The sequence below is a fragment of the Natrix helvetica genome (assembly GCF_964273705.1).
Source record: "Natrix helvetica genome assembly, chromosome: 1".
Classification (NCBI taxonomy): domain Eukaryota; kingdom Metazoa; phylum Chordata; class Lepidosauria; order Squamata; family Natricidae; genus Natrix; species Natrix helvetica.
In genome coordinates this window covers 21,919,834-21,941,280 of record NC_138548.1, presented here as the reverse complement: position 1 = coordinate 21,941,280, position 21,447 = coordinate 21,919,834, and the positions used below count along the sequence as shown (strand labels likewise).

General features: G+C 43.0%; 1 protein-coding gene and 1 long non-coding RNA gene across 4 annotated transcripts in view; one reads left to right on the top strand and one right to left on the bottom strand.

The window, feature by feature from the left end:
• The window catches only part of LOC309383025, a 904,876-nt gene that overhangs the window by 833,571 nt on the left and 49,858 nt on the right, over positions 1-21,447 (bottom strand). The window lies entirely within an intron of this gene.
• On the top strand, positions 65-18,588 carry CWF19L1 (CWF19 like cell cycle control factor 1). Of its 2 annotated transcripts, XM_081937028.1 has the most exons (14): positions 65-194; positions 794-878; positions 2,114-2,192; positions 3,605-3,706; positions 5,017-5,231; positions 11,053-11,171; positions 12,114-12,198; positions 13,031-13,171; positions 13,769-13,880; positions 14,388-14,467; positions 14,983-15,192; positions 15,709-15,828; positions 16,642-16,739; positions 17,257-18,588. In XM_081937028.1, exons 1-14 carry the CDS (start codon positions 169-171, stop codon positions 17,399-17,401), a joined length of 1,617 nt encoding a protein of 538 aa, XP_081793154.1. In that variant the 5' UTR covers positions 65-168; the 3' UTR covers positions 17,402-18,588. The 2 variants fall into 2 exon arrangements, with proteins under 2 accessions (XP_081793154.1, XP_081793155.1); XM_081937029.1 differs by lacking the exon at positions 14,983-15,192.

Below are 21,447 nucleotides of genomic sequence, written 5' to 3'. Positions count from 1 at the left end.
CCCCGCTGCCACCGCCACCGCCACCACAACGTCACCGCCGCCTCTCCTGCCGCTGCATGTAACAAAACGGAACGGACTCTGCCCCCACCCGCCTCCTTCGCGTTTCCGGCGGAGCCCTTTGCCTGTTGCACGGCGCCGAGAAGGCGGGCGGAAGTGCTTGCGGTTGTGATGGCGCCGGAGAAGCCTTTGCGCCTGTGAGGAAAAGGGCGAGGGGAAGAGGGTTGGCCGAAGAAAGTCCATCTACTTTATTAAAATGGGGGTGTGGGAATCTCGGCAGGATAAAAATCCAGCTCCTGGTCTTAAAGGGAGTGTAAAAAAAAGGCCGCAAATGACTGAGCTTTACTTCCTTTCTCTGGAATCCACGCGCCGCTTGGAAGAGGGGATAGTTTAAAAGCAGCGTTTCTTGATCTAGGGATCAGAAGATCCCAGGTTGGGTCTTCGTTTGGTGCCCGAAAACCGACTTTAAAATCTTGGCTGCTTCAAAAACCAGGCAAGCTAAGTGGGGAATGATGTGACTGGAGCATCATAGCCACCCCTGGCATATCTCTTCATTCGAAGTCATTAAAGATTGAGAAGCCCACGCTTTCCTTCCAAGGGCTCTGGCTACCTGGGGAATGGAGATGTTTCCTGAGTTCTCTGGCCCACCTCACTGCATGTTTTTTCCCCAAAATGGTCACTTAAAAATCCTTTTGTCAGTAATTTTAGGGATTATTTTATCCTGCTGTTGCTCTGCCATAGTTTGTTGATTCAGGGCCTTTTTCTCTGCTTGAGACATGCTGGTTTCTTTCCTTAGGTTGGCCTGTGGAGATGTAGAAGGAAAATTTGGAGCTTTATATTCCAGAGTTCAAGCTGTTCAGAAGAAAAGTGGAGCATTTGATGTAAGTAGGATAGGATAACATCCCCAAGCACTGAAACTTCAGAATGAAACATACTTCAATCTTACATAATCCTTCCAGTCTGTCTCAGTACCTGCCAAATGTGGTATCAATTCATTGTTTATGTCAGCACTGGATTCTCTTCTTTTTTCCAGACAATCACCACTTTGTCTATTCCACCACCTAAAAAAACTGAGAAGCTGCATAGAGGAGATAGAATTTGTCGTACCAGCAGTGGCAATTCCACTAATGGTATTATAAGGCAGGATACAGTTCCAAAGCTGATATTTCAATATAGCTTGCTACAATATATCAAATTGATAGTTTTTTGATACTGCACCAGGCTATTTATATGACTTCAACAGATTAAACTTTTTAATCCACTCAATAGCTCAAATTCTCTAAGTGAATTACAACTGATTTAAAGCATCATTATGATAAAACAATGATAATAATGCACCACTTTTAAAAAAAAAAAAACAGCAGAATGCATTATGGAGAAAATACACAAATAATATTAAAGCTACCCTTGTTGAGCTAAATGTCTATGGAGATTCTCAGTCATCCTGATCATGTTGCACCAAAGGTGCTTTTTCAAGAAGCAACTGAACTTTCTGGTTTTTCTGTTGAAGACGTTTCGCTTCTCCTCCAAGAAGCTTCTCGCTGAAGAAGCTTCTTGGATGTGAAGTGAAATGTTTTCAAAAGAAAAACTAGATGTCTAGTTGCCTCTTGAAAAAGCACCTTTGGCACTATCCTTGTTGAATTCATCACCTTTGTTTCTGCTTTGAAAAAATATTTCATTATGTCACCTCAAAATTTTGTTCGTTTTTATATTTCTAATTATTTCATCCCAAAAATTTGTCGGCATTTTGTCCATATAGATTTTTCAAGTCATTACCTTAGCTGAACTCTTGATCCTAAAATTAGCTTATTATGCCTCTTTAGCAGAAATTGCTAAGAAGTAGGATTTTTAAATCTTTCCTGAAGGGGAAAATATTGAAATAAGTAAATGTGCACTGTAGATCTTTTCATTTTTAAAATTCAACTGTATAGTACTGATAAACAACTACTATACTTAAATGGCCTTGCTGAAATAGCTAGGAAGGCCATTGTGGTATCACAGATTGAATAGGCCAATGTATAGCTCAGGGAGCGCTTTAAAGATGAGGTTTTCATCTTAATGAATCCTTTGGTTATTCCAATCAGTGTTATAAAAATTGTATGAAATGTTCTTGCAGTTCCTTGTATGTGTGGGAAACTTTTTTGGCTCTGCTCAAGATTCAGAATGGAAAGATTATCAAACAGGAGCAAAAAAAGGTAAGGAAAGTACTGTTCACTTGGACTTGTTGGCCTACTGACAGCCCCTGTAGTAGAATCTTTTTCATAAATCTGTCACTGCACCTTAGACCTCATTTTTACTTACTATGTCTGGGCTGTACCACTTGAGGAAATTGGGTTGCTGCTCTTCTATAGTCAATTCAGATAAATTCTCAACATTTCTATAAAGTACTTTGTCCCACCTTTTTGAACCACCCCTACTCCCACTGATACTTTGATCACAAATTAAATGTGCATACTGCTGGTTTCCATATCAAAACAAACATCACGTGAAGTGTTAATACCACTTTATAATGCCTTGGTAAGGCCACACTTGGAATATTGCATTCAGTTCTGGTCGCCACAATGTATAAAAGATGTGGAGACTCTAGAAAGAGTGCAGAGAAGAGCAACAAAGATGATTAGGAGACTGGAGGCTAAAACATATGAAGAACGGTTGCAGGAACTGGGTATGTCTAGCTTAAGTGAAAGAAGGACTAGGGGAGACATGATAGCAGTGTTCCAATATCTCAGGGGCTGCCACAAAGAAGAGGGAGTCAAACTATTCTCCAAGGCACCTGAGGGTAGAACAAGAAGCAATGGGTGGAAACTAATCCAGGAGAGAAGCAACTTAGAACTGAGGAGAAATTTCCTGACAGTTAGAACAATTAATCAGTGGAACAGCTTGCCTCCAGAAGTTGTGAATGCCCCAACACTGGAAGCTTTTAAGAAGATGTTGGATAGCCATCTGTCTGAAACAGTATAGGGTTTCCTGCCTAGACAGGGGGTTGGACTAGAAGACCTCCAAGGTCCCTTCCAACTCTGCTATTGTATTGTATTTTATTTTATTACTCTAATGTAACAGCTATCACATAACATTCTACATGCATAACTACAGTTTTTGTTATTAATCTACTTATTCAGAAGCTCATAGAACATATACAACTTCAAAAGTATAAATGTTTCAATTTAATTCAGGCAAAATTGTGACTGTCAGATACACAGAGAAATAGAATAGCAGATTGCTGCACCTGCTAGAAATGAAACATCAATTGACTTCTGTGCCCCAGGAAAAATAGAGAAAATCCTTTTAAAATAGAAGCCATATAAGTTTGTACTGAACAGAATTATACAGTAGTTATATATTTCTGTTGTGTTCCTGTTCAAAAATACAGAGAGGATGCTTTTAAGTAGTAGATAACAGGGGAAATCCTCACTGTCATTTGCATGAAGCACAAAGATCCTTCCTCAGAATATACTGAAATAGCAAGGAATTTCTTAAATTTAAAATAAATGTAATGTATAAAATAAAACTTTGACTTAAAACATTTTGCTCATACTAAATAGAATGCATTTCTGTTGTGTTTTTTTTTCTTCAATTGTAATCTTGGGGAGGGGGGGTTCTTCTTTAGCTCCTATACAGACATACGTGTTGGGTGCCAATAATGATGAAACAGTGCATTGTTTTCCTGATGTCAGCGGATGTGAACTAGCTGAGAACATCACTTATCTAGGTAACCTGAAAGTTTTATTTTTATGAGTTAATTTTGGGGTATAAATAACTGAAGTTGGAATTTCTGCCCTCTCCAAGATTCTCATATAAGCTTCTTGTGGTAATGTAGTAGGCATTTGCTAGGCATAGCTGAGCACTGGCTCATATAATTCCTGAGATCAAAGGGCTTCATTAAGGCCCTAGGAGGCAAGAAAGACCTGATTGCTGCTGGGATTGTGACTATCTTTGACTAACCCCCTTTTTGTTTAATTAATGTACTTTTGTAAACATCAGAATGTGAATTTTCTGAAGTATCCACAATTGTTTCTCTATTCCCCCAAACAGGGTTGATATATCTATTCATTGTAGTTCTGTCTAGCTTTTATTTGCAGTTTGGAAAACTGCTGGTATCTGTCCATGCCTTGGAAACTACAGGAAAGAAGACATTTTGTTTTATTTATTTATTCATTCATATTTTTACACTGCCCAGTGAAAAACAAAATATACAAATTAATATTGTTAATACTAAAAAAAAAAGTTTAAAATTACAAAAGGCACAAACAGAATAAAAAGATTAGGTAAAGAGGAGTTGTTAATTACCTAGGATTCATCTCAATATTTGCCAATCCCCCAGGGTCCCCGAGCCTGCTGGCAAAGCCAGGTCTGGAGGTACCTCCAGGAATGAGGCCAGCCTTACTTCAAGGGAAGAGACGTTCTATAAAATGAGAGTCACAGCAAAAAAAAAGGCCCACATGAAATGGGACCCACAGCAGGCCCTCTACTGGATCTGGTGGAACAGACAGATGTAATCTGAGAGAGAGAGTGCTTCAACTGCTTCAGCTCCATGTCATGTAGGGCTTTAAAGGTCAAACCAGTACCTTTAATTCAATGTGGAAACAGATTGGTAACCAATGCAGCTCACAAAACAGAGGTGTAACGTTTGACTAGCTCAAACGTTCAGTATGGAGATGGAAGTAAGGCTCAGGTTCATGTAATCTTGCAACTCCATTCTTAAGAAGAAAAAATGTGATACTTTTTCAATCTTTTCTGTGTTTGACTTTTTATGTATGCCAAACTCACTGAATTTACATATTGTGCTAAACCAGAACACAAGAGAGTTGAAAATTGTGTGAATCACTGACATATTTGCATGTGTCTTCTAATCAAAGACAAGTCAAGGGGGAAGTTCATATCTTTTAGCACAAAACAGAAATCCTACTTTATCAATTAAAATACATAGTTTGGGATTAGGTATTCCTTATATTTGAGTGTACAGTAGTGTGTGTTTCCTACAAATTCTCTGGCCTAAATCATGTACCATTATATGCATAGGACGCAAAGGTGTCTTCAGTGGAGCTTCAGGACTTCAGATTGCTTATCTCAGTGGAATTGAATCCACAGAAGATCCAGCTCCTGCACATTGTTTTAGTGCTAAGGATGTGATTGATCTCAAGACTTCCTTGCAATCCACCTCAAAATTCAAAGGTGTGGACATCTTGCTCACCTCTTGTTGGCCCAAGGGGGTAGAGGCCTTTGGCAACAGCCCAGTAAGTAGTACATTGGAAATGAAAAGGAATTTTACGATAGGATTTATGTCTTCCCCAAAGACTCATAGTCTGCAAGTGGAATGTACCAGAGTGGCAGTGAGTATAACTCTGATTTTTAACATCAACCTAGTAGAAAAAGCTGACTGTATAGAATGACACAATAAAATTTATCATTAATAATAATCCATGGTAAAATAAAAGAATACTAAATGCAAATCGGGCACAAGAATATAGAATAACAATTACTAGTTTCCGAAGCAAGGCGTGGGAGGAGTCACATGTGGTATTAACATGGTCCATTAGCCCGGAGACTGAGGTAAATTTGAAGCCACTCCCTCTGCTTCCTCCTCATGACTCCCCAGATTAACCTGTCTTCGGCCCAGAAGGAGTAACTTTTTGACTCTCCACTTGGTCTTTTTGTTCCTTGTATCTTGTCTTGTTCCTTTCCATCTGTGATTCCTCCCACCTCTCTCCTAGGATCTCTGTGCTGTCTAAATTTCTGCTTTTTACCTGCACAAGCCGGACTTGTTGCATAAAAGGGAGCCCCCGAACTGCTGGGCAGTTAAAGGGGAGGCTCCAGGCCGCACACCGGAGAGCGCAGTATCACGTGACCCCTAATTCCATCTGTAGGGGTCGCAGATCAGCTCCAGAAGCTACGGAACAAGCGGCCCGGTCGGAGCCAGCTTTGCATCGGACCGCGTGGTCGGCGGTCTCCATTTTGGTTGGCGGCCATCTTGAGACACACGTGGAGGGGCGCAAGGATTGGCGTGCTTGTTTCCAGCTGCCACAGGCATCCAGAAGCACCGCCAGGAAGGAAGAAGCCTCTCTTCAGGCCTGTGCTCTGCTGGTAATCCGGGGAGGGCCCTTCGATTGGCAGTGAGGCAGCGGGTCACGCAAGTCCAAAGGAGCTCCGGACCACGCACAGGAGCTGAGCCGGTTGAAATAGAGAGGAGGTGAGAAGGCAACGTCCATAAGTAAAAGTGAGGGCAGAGGCTGCGAGGAATGGGGAGGCGGCTGCCCCTAGATCACCAGGGGACTCGGATCCAAGAGAGGAGACCGTCCGGGGGGGCAACCTCTGTATCGAGGGGAGGCCCACATCTAAGAAGGCCCCTTCTAAATCGGCTAGGAAGAGAACTCCTAGCAAAGAGCCCCACATTACCAGAGCGACAGGCAGAAGGCTTAGGGAGGAGGTCAGTACTTCCCCATCCAGGTCACATTCTCCTCTTCAGCCATTACCCCTACCAGGGGTCCGACTGGGCTCCCCAGACTCTCCACATAGCTCGGAGAGGGAGGTTAGCTCACTATCCCCGCCTCTGTCTCCAGCCCAGTCTTCAGGACATTGGGGAGATCCCTTTGGCCGCAGGGCAAGGGCTTCTCCCAGGCCACTCCTGGCTCCTCAGCCTGCTGAGCCTCCCAGCCTCTCTCATGCTTATCCAGAGCTTTCTGAGGATTTTCAAAATGCGATTGCCCATGCCATTGCTCAGGGTATCTCATCGGGCATGCAGCATCAATTTCAAGCCTCTAGAAGAAAATCTCATGGAACCCCACGAGGTCATCCAGACCAACCCCAATCTTCTGCAGCTAGAGAGCGCAGATCGGATTCCCCTTCCACAGCAAGTGAGGCGCCTGGTTTAGAGGAAGAGGGGCAGAAGGATGTGGCCTTTTCTGAGGACAAAGATTCCCAGGTTCTAGAGGCTCCTCCTGTTGCTGGATTGTTCCCTCCCGCCTTGTTTGGTTCCCTGCTTCGCAAGGCCAGGGCTACTGCAGATCTGGATTCCACTCCAGCCGCTCCAAGCCGCTACAGCTTCTACCTCCAGTGGGGGGACCAAGAAGGGCCCCTTTTATAAACCACAAGTTGAAAAGGAGGAGATTCCTATACCTGATTTATTTATGGAGGTGCTCAAATCTCTGGGCAAAACCTGGCACGTTTCCCACCCCAGGCAGTAATGATCACAGATTTTATCATCTTAACTCAGCCTTTGTTCAAGCACTGCAGGTTCCATCCATAGATGTCCCAGTGGCTGGGCTGGCCTCCGCTTCTGCGGTGGTGACCGGTGATATTTCTAACTGTCTCAAAGCAGAAGATAAGAAGGTGGAAATGGTCCTACGCAAGACTTTTCAGGCCGTAACGTGGGCGATCAGGGCGGCGGCGGCTTCTTTTTTTAACATATCCACTCTGCTTTGGCTGGAGCAGCTTCGCGATAGAACCCCCGCTTCCAACGTGCAGCTACTACAGGACATCAAGAAACTGATGGCGGCCATTCAGTTTTCGGCTGACGCCATGCTGGATGTGATCAAGTATTCTTCCAGAGCCCTATCCTCTTCGGTGGCTTCCAGGCGCCTCCTCTGGCTGCGCAACTGGCAAGCAGAGTCTCGGGCAAAGTGGCACTTGGCGGGGGCGGAATGCACGGGAGACAAGCTGTTTGGTGCATCCCTTGACCCTATCCTGATCGAGGATAAGAATAAGAGCAAGGTCTTCCCCTCCACGACTAAGCGCTCTGACCAACGCCCCGTGCCCTAACCCAGGGGGTCTTCATACCGACCCCCTGAACAGGACTTCCAACAGCCGAGGTATTCTGCACCCAGATATCCCAGGCAGGGGGATAGGAGTTTCTCTAGGGACAGATACAGGTACCAACAGCCCAATAGATGTCCCTTTTGAGGAGGGGGTGGTGGTGGCCGTCCCTTCCGCAGAAACAAGTGATTCAGGGTTGGATCACCCAATCAGCAGCCGCCTTACCTTGTTTGCGGATTGCTGAAAGCACACATTCTGTTCCCGTAGTCCTTCTCTCCAGGCTCCTGGGCAAGTTCATCTCCTGCATCGGGATAGTGCCTTGGGCTCGCCTTCATGCCAGAGAACTACAGTGGTTCCTGCTACCGCACCAGAGAGACCGGACATGCGACGCCATCTTCAAGGTTCTGGTCCCACCCCAGGTGTTTCTCTCCTTCCGTTGATGGATGTCCTCAGCTCTGGCCAAGGGTTCCCTCTTCAGGGAGCCGGACAGGTTGGTCCTGACCACAGATGCAAGTCTGTTCGGCTGGGGGGCACACCTGCAGTCCCAGATAGCGCAGGGCAGGTGGACGCCCATGGATCTGCGGATGAACATCAACTGGCTGGAGCTCAGGGCGATTCATCTGGCACTTCAGTACTTCAAGGAAGCAGTGGTCGGTCAGCATATCCTGGTGGACAATGTGGCGACCAAGGCCCATGTGAACAAGCAGGGGGGCACACACTCCTTGGCACTACGCAACAAGGCAGTCCGGCTGGGCAACTGGGCGAAACGGAATCTCTTATCGGTTCAGGTGGAACACATCTCTGAGATGGACAACCGACAGGCAGATTAGCTCAGCAGGGAGACAATGGACCACAGGGAGTGGCAGTTACATCCCAAGCAGATTTGTCAGAGGTTCAGTCAGCCGACAATGGATCTCTTTGCCACCCCCGTCAAACTCCCAGGTTCTGAGATTCATCTCGGGGTTCCCAGCTCGGAGAGCAGTGGATGTCGACCCCTTCGCTGCAGATGGCCGTCCGGACTCCTTTACGCCTTCCCTCCCCTTCCTCGCCTTCCCAGGGTTCTGAGGAAGCTACTGCTAGAGAGGGTAGAACTGGCTCTGGTAGCGCCACATTGGCTCCAACGGCTCTGGTCCACGGACTTTGTGGGTCTGTCGGTTCAACCTCATTGGAGGATCCCCAGGGAGGTGGTAGCTCTGTGCCAGGGGAGTCTAGAGCATCCGGATCTGGAGTGGCTCCAGCTCACCGCTTGGCGCTTGAGCGGAAGCAACTGAGGGAGGCCCAATTCTCAGCCAGGGTGATCAGGACCATCGAGGCTTCCCGACGGAAGTTGACCACGCGCATTTACGATGCGACCTGAAGTTCCTTCGTGAGTTTGTGTAGGTCAGTCCAGGTAGATCCTGCCTCGGCTTCAGCGCTGCAAGTTTTGGAGTTCCTCCAGGATGGGTTGGAGAAAGGGCTGGCTCCCAATACCCTCTGGAGGCAGGTATCAGCCATAGCCAAAGTCATTGGGGGGGAGGGATCTAGATCCCTATCCCAACATCCGGTGATAGATTCCTCAGAGGAGCTGCTAACCTTCGGCCTCCGGTCATCCATAGGTTTCCCACCTGGGATTTGCCCACGGTGCTCCAGGCTCTCATGGAGGCACCCTTCGAGCCTCTGAGGGAGGTATCCTTTCAGCTCCTGACTCTCAAGGGGGTGTCTCTAACAGCCATCACCTCGGCCAGGCTCCTTTCATTAGGCATTACGGGCTGGATGCCTAAGGTGAGATCAACGCCTTATCTACCAGGGCAGACTTGTACTCCTTCCATGACAACAGGGTGGTACTCAGGCTAGACCCGCTTTCCTGCTCAAGGTCAACACCTCTTTCCATAGGGCTCAGGAGGTGGTGCTTCCAGACTTCTGTTCGGCACCTTCCAGAGAAAGGGAGAGGTCCTGGCACCGTGCGCATCTACCTCAGGCGCATAGTAGCCTTCAGGAGGTTGGAGGTGCTCTTTGTATCCTTCCAACCTTCCTCCAGGGGGACAAAGGTATCACCCGCCACCATCAGCAGGTGGATCAGGTTAGCCATCACTAAGGCCTATGAGGCAAGGGGAATTCCGGTCCCTGAGGGCATCATGGCGCACTCTACCAGGAGTGCAGCTACTTCTGCAGCATGGGCTACCCAGGCGCCCCTTGAGGACATATGCAGGGCGGCCGCTTGGGCTTCACCTTCTCCTTTCATTAGGCATTACTGCTGGGTTCTCCAAAGTGTGTTGGACACTAGGGGGGCTCAGGCCCAATGATTCCCTCCCATGGACATCTAGCTTTGGTACGTCCCACATGTGACTCCTCCCACGCCTCGCTTTGGAGACTGTCAGTTGGTCTTACCTGAACTGCATGTCTGGAAGCGGTCGTGGGAGGAGTCACTTCCCGCCCGTACTGTGCGCATCTGCACATGGGGGGGCCTGAGGGGGCTTAGCAGTTGGTCAGTCAGGCCTGGGGGGAGGGAGTTGTTGTCCCTTGTTCTTATTCCCTTCCCTCCCAGGCTCTTCTTGGACTGGACCATCGGTTAATCTGGGGAGTCATGAGGAGGAAGCAGAGGGAGTGGCTTCAAATTTACCTCAGTCTCCGGGCAAATGGGCCGTGTTAATACCACATGTGACTCCTCCCACGACCGCTTCTAGACATGCAGTTCAGGTAAGACCAACTGACATTCTTACAGGAATTTTTTAAGAGAGGTTTTCCTTTTTGATAAGTCCAGTACCAGCTCTGATGTTGTTTAGAAGAACTGGGAAGACCTGGCTCTTCACCCAGGCTTTGGCAAGGAAGAGTGAGATCCCTCAATATATCGTGTTTGCATTTTTATTATTACATTTTTACTCCATCTATCTATTTCTCCCTCCTCCCCTTCCTTGAGTGGGTGTGGGTAAAAATAAAAAGGCAACCGGCATACGGAATTCTCTTGCCACCTCTTTTCCTCACAACAACCCTATGAACTGGGTTGGATTAAGAGAGAGCAACTGACCAAAAGTCATCCAACCGGCTTTCTTGCCTAAGGGAATGTGGAATTTACAGGCTCCCGATTTCTAGGATAGCGTCTTAATCACTACATCAAACTGGCTTGATCTTTTTAAGTATTATTGATCTGAATGAAATCTTTTTGATTGTTGTGAGCCACCCAGAGTCAGGCAGCAAACCAGTTTAATAAGTCGTTGTTATTTGATTTGGACCATGGAAGCATTGTTGATATATTTTCTATATATAAACCCACTGTAAATAAACATTAAATATTTGTGCATGTGTGTGTGACTGTTGTTGTTTTTACAGGGAGATGTGAACTCTATGAAATGTGGTTCAGGATTAGTATCTTTACTGGCTGCAAGTTTAAAGCCCAGATACCATTTTGCTGGTCTCCAGAAAGTCAATTATGAAAGGCTTCCTTATAGGTATGTGAATTCTTGACTAATAATTGCTATACACTGTAAACCCATTTCTAAAACTGCAGCAAAGTTGTCTCAGTACTTAATGAAGTAATTTGCATAAATAAAAGGCTACGAAAAGAGATAAACTAGATCAAAACAAAGCCCACCACATATTCTGTTCCCACAGTGACTACAAGGAGTTCTTGACTTACAATTGCAATTGAGACCAGAATTTCCCTTGCTAAACAAGGTAGTTGTTAAGTGAGTTAACACCTGATTTTATGACTGTCAAAAATTGTAAGCAAATTATGCAAGTGAATTGTTAAGTGAATTATGCAGTCAGTAAATGAATCTGGCTTCCCCCATTGGCTTTGCTTGTCAGAATCCAGCTGGCAAGTTCGCAAGTGCCAATCACGTGACCCCCAAGTTGCTACAACTGTCATAAGTGCATGCCATTTGCCAAGTGCCTGAATGTTGATCACATGGCTGTGAAAATGCTACAACAGTTGTAAGTGCAAGGATCCCTCAGTCGTTTTTTCAGTGCCATTGTAGCTTCACATGGTTGCTAAATGAATGGTTGCAAGTTGAAGAGTACCTGTAATTATTTACAGAAAATCCACAAGCAAGATCAGGACATGCCAACACCTTTCAGTAGTAACCCCAAGAATTTGCCATGTGAAAGCGTGCTGCCTCTGATATTGGAGATAATACATAGTGATTAAATAGTAACTTTTTATAGTCTTGCCCTCCATTCTTGAGAGAAGTAATCTCATAAGCAACTTTTTATGGAATTAGTTAAACTACATGGACAACTTTACGTGGAACTCACATAAACATACAGACTGAAGTTTCCAACAGCGAACGGATTTTTTTTAAAGAGTTGTTGCATTTCTTTTCTTCAAGGCAATTTAATATCTTCCAGATCAGGGGATTCTTTCTAAAATCTGTGCAAAATTCTTTTTATAGAAACCATGCTGTTCTTCAAGAAACTGCACAACATGTCAGCAGATTCATCGCCCTGGCCAATGTTGGCAACACGGATAAAAGAAAGGTGAGCAGAGACTTTTTTGCCTTTTCATACTTGAACTGAACAGAGACATAACCAGGTTGCATCCAAGTTGATTATATTTCTTGTCCTAAGGTAGTTTAATTTTGGTCAAGAAATATTACTACAATAATGCTTCCATTAAAAGAAGCCCAAAAGTTGCTTTGCATTTGGTGTTTTGCATTGAAGGATGAGATTCCTCTTTAATTGTTAATTTCCTTTTTTTAAAAACTGCCTTATTAGTCTTCATGTATTTTCTCTCACAGATCACAAAGCCCACCAGTTTATGCCGGAGTACCCAATATACTAGTGCTTCTGAGCACATTGGGATTATAGCCAGTCTCACAAAAAATGGCCAGTAGGCACATTCCCTACTAATCTCTCCCTTGGCATAGGCAGTCTCTCTTTCAGGTCCCCTAAAATCTTTCATACTTTCCCTTGGGATCTATCAATTGCCTCTGCTACTTTGCTTCTTCTCTTGCTTTTGCTGTGATATGGTTTGCCAATTGCAGTGGCTTGACTCTTGAAATCAGCTAAGCCAAAACCAAATTGACCTTATGGCAGTGTGTGAATAAGTGTTGCTATTTCAGTTGGTACAATCTGGGGTGTCCCTTCCCTTTTGACATTCATTCATTCATTCATTCATTCATTCATTCATTCATTCATTAATGTATGTGTGTCTACATCTCTTGTAACTTTGTTATAACACAATTTTCATTGTTTGGCTGAGAAAGCACATACTTTGATCGTCTATTCTTAGAAAGCGCTTAAACATTAAACAATATCCTGCAGGTTTTCTGCTGTGGCTCTATTCCTTTTTTTTATTTCTTTCCCTCAGTATCTCTACGCGTTCAGCATTCTTCCAATGAATTCAGTGGATCCTGCAGAACTCATCAAGCAGCCCCAAGATACCACTGAGAACCCATACCGAAAGCCTGGGGATGGAGAAAAATTTGCACATCTGTTACCAGATGCAAAGGTAGAGGGATTCAGCATTCATATTTTCCAATCCCTTAGGCTTGCTGAACTTGTAACACTGTTTTGGATGGCCTGGGATAGCTACACACTGCCTCTGATGAATGGGTTCCAGTTCTGGTATAATCCTCTTAGAAGTGTACAACTTTTTTAATGAGTCAGGCCTCTTCTGCTGGACATTTTTAGGACTATGTGACATTTGGAGTAGATCTATGGCTGTGGATGCATCAGCAGAAACCAGACACACTTCCCCATTTTCTTTCTTCCATGTAGCACTGATTTTCTATCATTTTTTGGTTAGTTAGTTGATCCTAGGCAATTTTCCAAATTTCCTAAAAATTCTGGGTTTAAAGCATTCCTTAGAAATTAAAAAAAAAAGCTACGCTCATTCTTTCTTTTATTTCACACTCATACATGTATGTGTATGTGCGCGTGCACATACATTTGTTTATTTTGTATTAGGGACTCTGCATATTCCAGCTGCTTTTCAAAAAGAGCTTTAATCCAGATGTGTAACGTGTCAAGCTGAAATACACATGAAAACAAATCTTTTCTAGATTTTCCCTCTGCCCTAACAAATAATTTTCCCTTGCTTCCAAAGGAGGAGCCTGCTAGCCAATTTTTTTTCGATTTAAGCAACAAGTCTAAAGGAAAGAAACGGCCTATGAAAGGTGAAGAGAGACGTCCACCTAAGCGGTCGCCTTTCAAGCCCCGTGAGTGCCAGGCTCATTTATCTTTTAAATATTGAGCAAGAAAGCACCCAGGGCTTCAAATAGGCTAAACCAAGGTTGGCTACAGAGCTTTCATTTTTATAAATTAGTGTAGGGATCCCATTTGTATTGTTCTAAGAGTAGAATATTTTGATATTGTTTTGAAACTGTTCAGGGGCACCAGCAGATTTAATTACATTCGCACAAAACAACGAAGGTGCTTGGGAAAGTCCAAAAGGACTCGCCTCACTGTATCTTATCATTGATCCGAAAAAAATTGAGACAAACTCTTGGCTGTATGTTGAGAAATATTATCTAGCAGAATGTGCATTAAAGCATTTTCCTTAATGGTGACAGAGTAGAGAAAGGAGGGAAAGAGGCCCATTTGACCGATCTTAGCCTTCAAGGACCTCTAAAGATCTGTTAAAATATTTAATAGAAGTCATTGGTGATGTCCTGTTTTAAGTCACTGCTGAGTTTCTAATACCTATCTCCTCTCTGATTTTAAAGCATTGCCGACAGCCGCCTGCTGGTTTTGCCTTGCCAGCCCAGATGTTGAGAAGCATTTAGTGGTGACCATTGGCACTCATGTAAGTATCTATTTTCCAGTGTCTGTGCTTTAAAGATGAGAGGGCTGAATTATATATAATACAAGGTACTCAAAATGTACAGTAGATTTGGACTTTCAGTGGCAGCTCTTTCGACTATTGTTCATTCATCAGACTGATGTGAAGCAGAGTATTTGTTTTTCATTCCTAAAAGTTATTCATAATTCATTTTTCTGTCACCGTTAAACAGATGTTGACAATCTCTCTTTTTCCACAATTGTTTGATTATTGTTTGGCACCATCCTGCATAATCCTCATTGCATTTAATGATAATCCGTTTTCTCTCTGGTTCTTCTGTCAATAAAGTGGCATAAAAACTTCTAATGATCTTTTTAAAAGAGTTTTCTCTGACTGTAACTTTTGTTTCTTTGTGAGTCGGACAATATAACATTTCACAATGCCAATCGAGTTCCTATCGGTTTAACATGAATAGCATGAAGGGATTGGCTACGGAGTGCTAATGGTTCTCACCACTGTTTCTTGGGTTCCTTTTATAGTGCTACCTTGCCCTTGCCAAAGGGGGCTTGTCACCTGATCATGTCCTTATTTTGCCCATTGGACACTATCAGTCAATGGTGGAGCTTGGTTCAGAAGCAGTGGAAGAATTTGAACAGTACAAGTCTGTGCTGAAAAAATTCTTCAAAGCCAAAGGGAAAAGGTGTGTGATTTATGAAAGAAATTATAGGAGCCAACACCTCCAGCTCCAGGTGAGGCACTTCTATCTTTGCAGGATTTTTAAATTTTAATTTTAGTGAACATTTCTGAATATTTGGGGTATGATTTGATGCTTTTAACAGCACTAAGAATCATGGAATATCCTTCCTTTCTTCAGTATAAACCTTACCTGTACATTCTCTTCATAGACAGTGTTCGGCTTATACCATCATGTTTTTCTAGTAATATATTGTGGTAGTTTCTATTTGGCTGATCAGAAACAGTATCTGAACAGCATCTGGCTACCACAGAGAGTATAAGTGAGGCAAGAGAACTGAGGACTCCAGAAGAAAAACAAGTCCTCAGTACTTCATCTCCCACAGCCGATTTTCTCTTTCACGTTCATAAGTTTAAGTCTGCAAGAGAGGCATTTGCCTTTCATCATGATGATAACCTTTGCTGAGGGTCTTCTTTGGACCCAATGATGGAGCTCTTACGTTGCCTTGAATACTGCTTTTTTTAACTACCTTTTTTCATTCCTAAGTGCTGTGAAAATATTCTTCTTCTAGGTTGTTCCTGTACCCCAGGCCTGTTGTGTTACTGAAGACATTAAGGAAGCCTTCATAAGTCAAGCAGAGGAACGTCACATTGAGTTGTTAGAGATACCAGAACATTCAGCTCTCAAACAAGTAAGAGTCAAGCTATTGCTTTCTTTGTTTATCTCAGAGAGTTGTTGCAAGGGAATCTGGGAATGCAAGAGTTGGATCTCAGCCTAGCATGTTCTTTTATATTCCCATTTCCTTTATTTCTAAGCAGATGGCAGGATACTGAGTCAGAGGTTCCAGTGTTTATTTTTATTACATGTTACATACTATCAGAGAGTGTTTCCCGTATCAGGCTTCCTCAGTCTGAGCACTTTCTAGCAGCAGGGTCCTCAGTTCCAACAGCTATTGCCACTGGCCAGTAATTCTTGCAGTTAAATTACTTCTAAAGAATTACATCTAAAGAAAGCCAAATTAAAGCTGTCCCTTTCACAACACCCCTGTCACATGTCCTTCTGTAATTTAACAAACCTTTTTCTCTCATAAAGAACATCTCTGCCAATATATTACATCTAACTATAACCAGAATAACAAATAAAAAATTACCAGCATTACTTTAGTCCCTAAATACTTTAGCCCATATTTGTTGTAACTTGTTAAAAACTACCTGCTTAAAAAGACCTATGAGTTCACAAAAAGGATTAAAGCCTTAATCCAGTTTTGTCACATCCTGAATGATGTGAATGAAAAATTGCTTACTGAGCAAATATCCAGCTGCACCACAACTTTGCCACACGTTTTCATTTTCCTGGCAGCCTGGTACACATGTTTCAAAGATCATTGTATTGTATTGTATCATGTGTGCTCATTTGTTTCATTTTTTTAAATCATCCAAACAGACTCCTCTTTGGAAGGGAATGAACAAAATATTGCTACATGGAAATGCTTCTTGTCTTTCAGATAATTCAGCCAGGGACACCATATTTCTATGTTGAGCTTGATAATGGAGAGAAACTCTTCCATCGTATTAGCAAAAACTTTCCCTTGCAGTTTGGAAGGTTAGTTTATTCTACTTATTTAATATCTCTCTCTCTCTTTTTTTTTAAAGTGTGATTTAAGTGGCTACCCAAGTCACTGATTGACTCTGGGCAGCTTACATTTGGATAGAAACATAAAAAACACAGAGAACAAAAGCAAAGCACAATAAACATCCAGAAGCAGAAAAAAAGAATAACAGAAAGATTACAGAATAACCAAGACCAACTATTACATAGACCATTCAGAAGCCTTTTGTTCTGGGCTTTGCCTATCAAATGGAATGAAAGAGTGCTGTAAAGACAAGCTGTAGCTTCATAGTTGCTAACCCCTGTTTTTGTTCTCAGTTGGGATTGTGTCACCATTTGGGGGAGGGGGTATCTGTTCTTCCTCGTTAGCTTTTATTTACCCCTATGCATTATCCTCAAGTGGAGATCCATCAAGCGAACTTTGGAATATATGGCTAAGCAGTCTTCAGTATTGGGAACTTGGCGCACGATGATAGAGTAACACTAGTTTGCATTCTGCTGTTTTCCACAGGGAGGTCCTGGCCAGTGAGGCCATCCTTGGCATGCCTGAGCGGGCAGACTGGAGAAGCTGCCAGACAGGACGGGACGAAGAAATCGCTGCAGTCCAAGACTTCCGTCAAGCCTTTGAGCCCTTTGATTTTGCCCAGTCGGATTGAGTATCTGAAAGGAAGTGGGAAAGCTCTCTTGAAGAACAGCTTTTCTTTGAAGCTTCCTGTTAAGCCACAGGAATTTTGCAGGGGTTGGAGTTCACTTTTCCTGCTGGCTAGGACATGAAGGAATGCCTTTTATTTGACAGGAACCAGTATTGTACTGAAGATTATTTATTTATGAAGTCTTGCTTGTCTACAGGTTGGGTCTCATTTTGTCTGCACTTATTGGCATGTGGCTTCCAGAAGGCCTTCAGAAGAGGCGCTCACAAAAAATTTTCCTTTGCAGCTGACCCCTCTGTTCCAGCCAGTGAGCTTAAGAGCTACGAATCCTCCTAGATTGGGGGAGTAGTTTAAATCCTCTGATATTGGAGGTAGATTTGCAGTGTGCATCACACAGTACCCCAAGTTCTCGTGCTCTGGCAATAAATCACTGCTATCTAGGTCATGCACTAAAAGAGAATAATACACTCTTAGAAAGCAGTGGGAGCCTCAACCCTCTGCTGTATAAATAGAGGAGGTGGTGAGAAGCTAGTGCTGGTTGCAAGCTGATTGTACAAAGGGAAAAACATGCACAGGCCAGGTGCATGCTAACTGTGTTTTAGGAAAATACGGGAAGTCAGATGTGCAATGCAGATAAGCAATCACTGCTTTCTGTTCGGCTTTAAGTTTAGCTGTAAGGTGGTTGGGTTTTTAAATAACTATATACAGTATATTGAGAGAGAGAGATTGTGAACCATAATGTCAACCAAACTATTGGCTTAATGAACAGCCTTGGAGAATGATTAAAATATGGTTTGGTCAAATGAATATTTTTAATGAGAATGTGTGTGTTTTTTTAATATGTGAACAGCAGGTAAAATATTTTCCTGTCAACTGTTGGCTAGCCTTATTAGCTGGGAATAAAGTCATCTAAGTGAGCTCAGTTAAAATTATAAACGTCTTACTTTTGAGGAAGCAATTATGATTTATGAGGAAATTATAATATTGTATACTGTATTACAGTAATGGAGTCATATGGAGTCTGTTTCTCATGGCTTATTTTGAATTTCTCAATTGTGACATACCAGGCTTTTAATTTACTTACATCTTTCTTAATTTTCATTTTTTAAGTAATGTCCTTGGACACCCTATTCAGCCTGGGCCTTAGGAATCCAAATTAAAGTTTCTTTAATAAATGGCGATGTGGACAAACACTTCTCTCTAATTAATTGGTTTCACTGTTGGACTGTTCCTACTGTTAGAGCATTTTGCTAACATTCAGGCAAAATGGGCCTATAGGCATTGGGGGCGATATAGTCACATTTCGAGATAGAAGTTAAAATGATTACTTACTGGTCTTCTCTGTTTTAATACATGCTACAAGAGGTGGACTTTGCACAAGAGTTTTGAACTATAGTGCTGGAAGAAACATACAGGCAGTCCTCACAATAGTTCATTTAGTGACCATTTGAAGTTAAACAGCATTAGGTGACCAAATGGAGTACAAAATAGGATGTTACAGGGTTGTACCTCTAATAATTGTGTAATGCAACAAAAAACAGGACAGGCAACAATGTACAGTTTGTTGTAATAAATAGTCAAATGTGGCATTGTTATAAAAACCTCATATCCAACTTCATGTAGATACCTGCAGCACACAGGGTGCGATAGCAGGGGGTGGACAGATCCCATAAATCAGGAAGTTGTCTGCTCATTGTTGATGTTGTCATACCAAAGGAATAAATTCTGTACATGTTGCATCTTCTCAGTATTCAAATGAATTATTATGTTCCATTCAATCCCTCCTGGATTACTTTTGTGGACAAATGTTTATCGTTGGCAATTTTCTCTTAGACTAGTATGAAGGTTCTGACTGGTTCTGACTGGTTCTGATAGAAGCCAGCTTAGCAGCAACTCGAGTGTTTGCAGTGGATTTATATATCATCCAGAAATATTATGCAGTATTTTGCATAGAAATACTTCAATGTGGATGCAAGGGGAAACTTTCAGTTCTTTGCAACATTTGCCACTGGAATCATAGCAATACACACCCACTTGATGTTGGTGCACAAAAATCTTATAAGGTGAAAGGACAAGCAGTCATACATACTGTTCTGAATCCCATTCTAATCAAACCATTATGTGCCAAGGTTTTTTTTTTTAAAAAATTGAGCAATATTTCCCATCCCCATCCGGCTTTGAAGCCAAGACGTGACAACCCCACCACCATTTCACCATATATTATAAATTGAGCAATGGGTATTTTTCCTCTGCCCTGTAAAAACAGATGTGGGGAGAGAAAGTGGTGGTCAGCTTCTCATTGAGGTTGGTTTTCTCCTCCTTTCTACCGGTATCTTGATCAGCTGGAGGGAGGACTGCACAGTCCGAGCACCTTTGGGTAGCAGGATGAAAATATTTCTGATAGTTTGGGGGGTGAAGGATAGTCTGGCAGCCTAAGGGTAGTTGTGAAATCCAGGAATCCTGGAAGGATACCATCCTCTTGTTTTATCTTATGAAGGTCTTGAAGTCAGTTGTCAACATGCCTATTAATCTAACCTGAGTTGTCGCAACTTGCAACTGTAAAACCGGTTTTTCAGAGTGAGCTGCATTTTTGGCAGTAAAAGAGTTTATGCTGCCTGAAGCTTAAACCTCAAATCACAGGAGTCTGAATCAGAGGGCAGGTAATTTCCAGAGCAACTGTGAAGGAAAGGAGAAATTCTTTACCAGAAAAAAAAAAAAAGTATGCCCCAGCAGACTTGGAACAAACGAGTAATTTTTTTTTCTATCTGTTTTTCCTCTCTTTTCCGTTGGTGTACCAACTTTACAGTTGATCCACGTTTCTTAGAAGCAGGATAGATGTTTAGTGGCTGCCTCGTTTAGCAACCATTTGCAGTTATGACAGTGGTGAAAAAAGTAATTTTGTGACTAATTCTTGCTTTTACAACCTTGGCAGGTTTGTAAAGCAAAGGAGAGCTGAAATAAGATCATAAGAAATAGTTCCTGATTGACAGCCAGTCATTTGGTAACCATTCACAGTCAAAGTAGCCACAGAACAGTTGCTTTGCAGCTTATAAAGTACTTACAGGCATTATAAAGCAACTGCGGATCTCCTTCCAGACACATGAGTGCATTTTTGGTGCTTAGCAACCTGTTCTTATTTACAGTGGATTGCCAAAGGGCCCTCCGATAACATGATCATCGTTTGCAAACTTCTCTGCCAGATTCCGGAGAAGCTGTCAAGAAATGTTGCAAACTGAACTAAAAGATTTGAGGTTTGTTCTCCCGGTATGCTGAGAGATTTTCCCCTCTGCTCCGTGTAGGGAGGGGAAATCCTGCACACTGGATGAACAGATGCTCGTATCTGGCAAAAATGTTAGCAAAGCCAAAGAGGAGGAAGACACTAGCAAAAGAGGTGGGTTATAGAGGAGAAGATGCTAACGGGTCTAAGCCCTCACATTCTGAAACACCGAAGAGCTCGGGGCCTTTCAGAAGGCTGACTTTGCTAGTGTTTTTCTCTCCAGAGGAGAAAAAGTTAGCAAGCACCATTGTTGCCTTGTAATTTGGAAAAAGAGCCTTCCAAACCATTACAGGAATGACGCCAGCGTATAGGATGGGAGCAAGATGATGGAAAGATAAATGAACAGGCATGAAGTGTTGATGCCGCTTTATAATGCCTTGGTGAGGCCACACTTGGAATACTGCATTCAGTTCTGGTCGCCATGATGTAAAAAAGATGTGGAGACTCTAGAAAGAGTGCAGAGAAGAGCAACAAAGATGATTAGGAGACTGGAGACTAAAACATATGAAGAACGGTTGCAGGAACTGGGTATGTTTAGCTTAAGAGAAAGAAGGACTAGGGGAGACATGATAGCAGTGTTCCAATATCTCAGGGGTTGCCACAAAGAAGAGGGAGTCAAACTATTCTCCAAAGCACCTGAGGGTAGAACAAGAAGCAATGAGTGGAAACTAATCAAGGAGAGAAGCAACTTAGAACTGAGGAGAAATTTCCTGACAGAACAATTAATCAGTGGAACAGATTGCCTCCAGAAGTTGTGAATGCCCCAACACTGGAA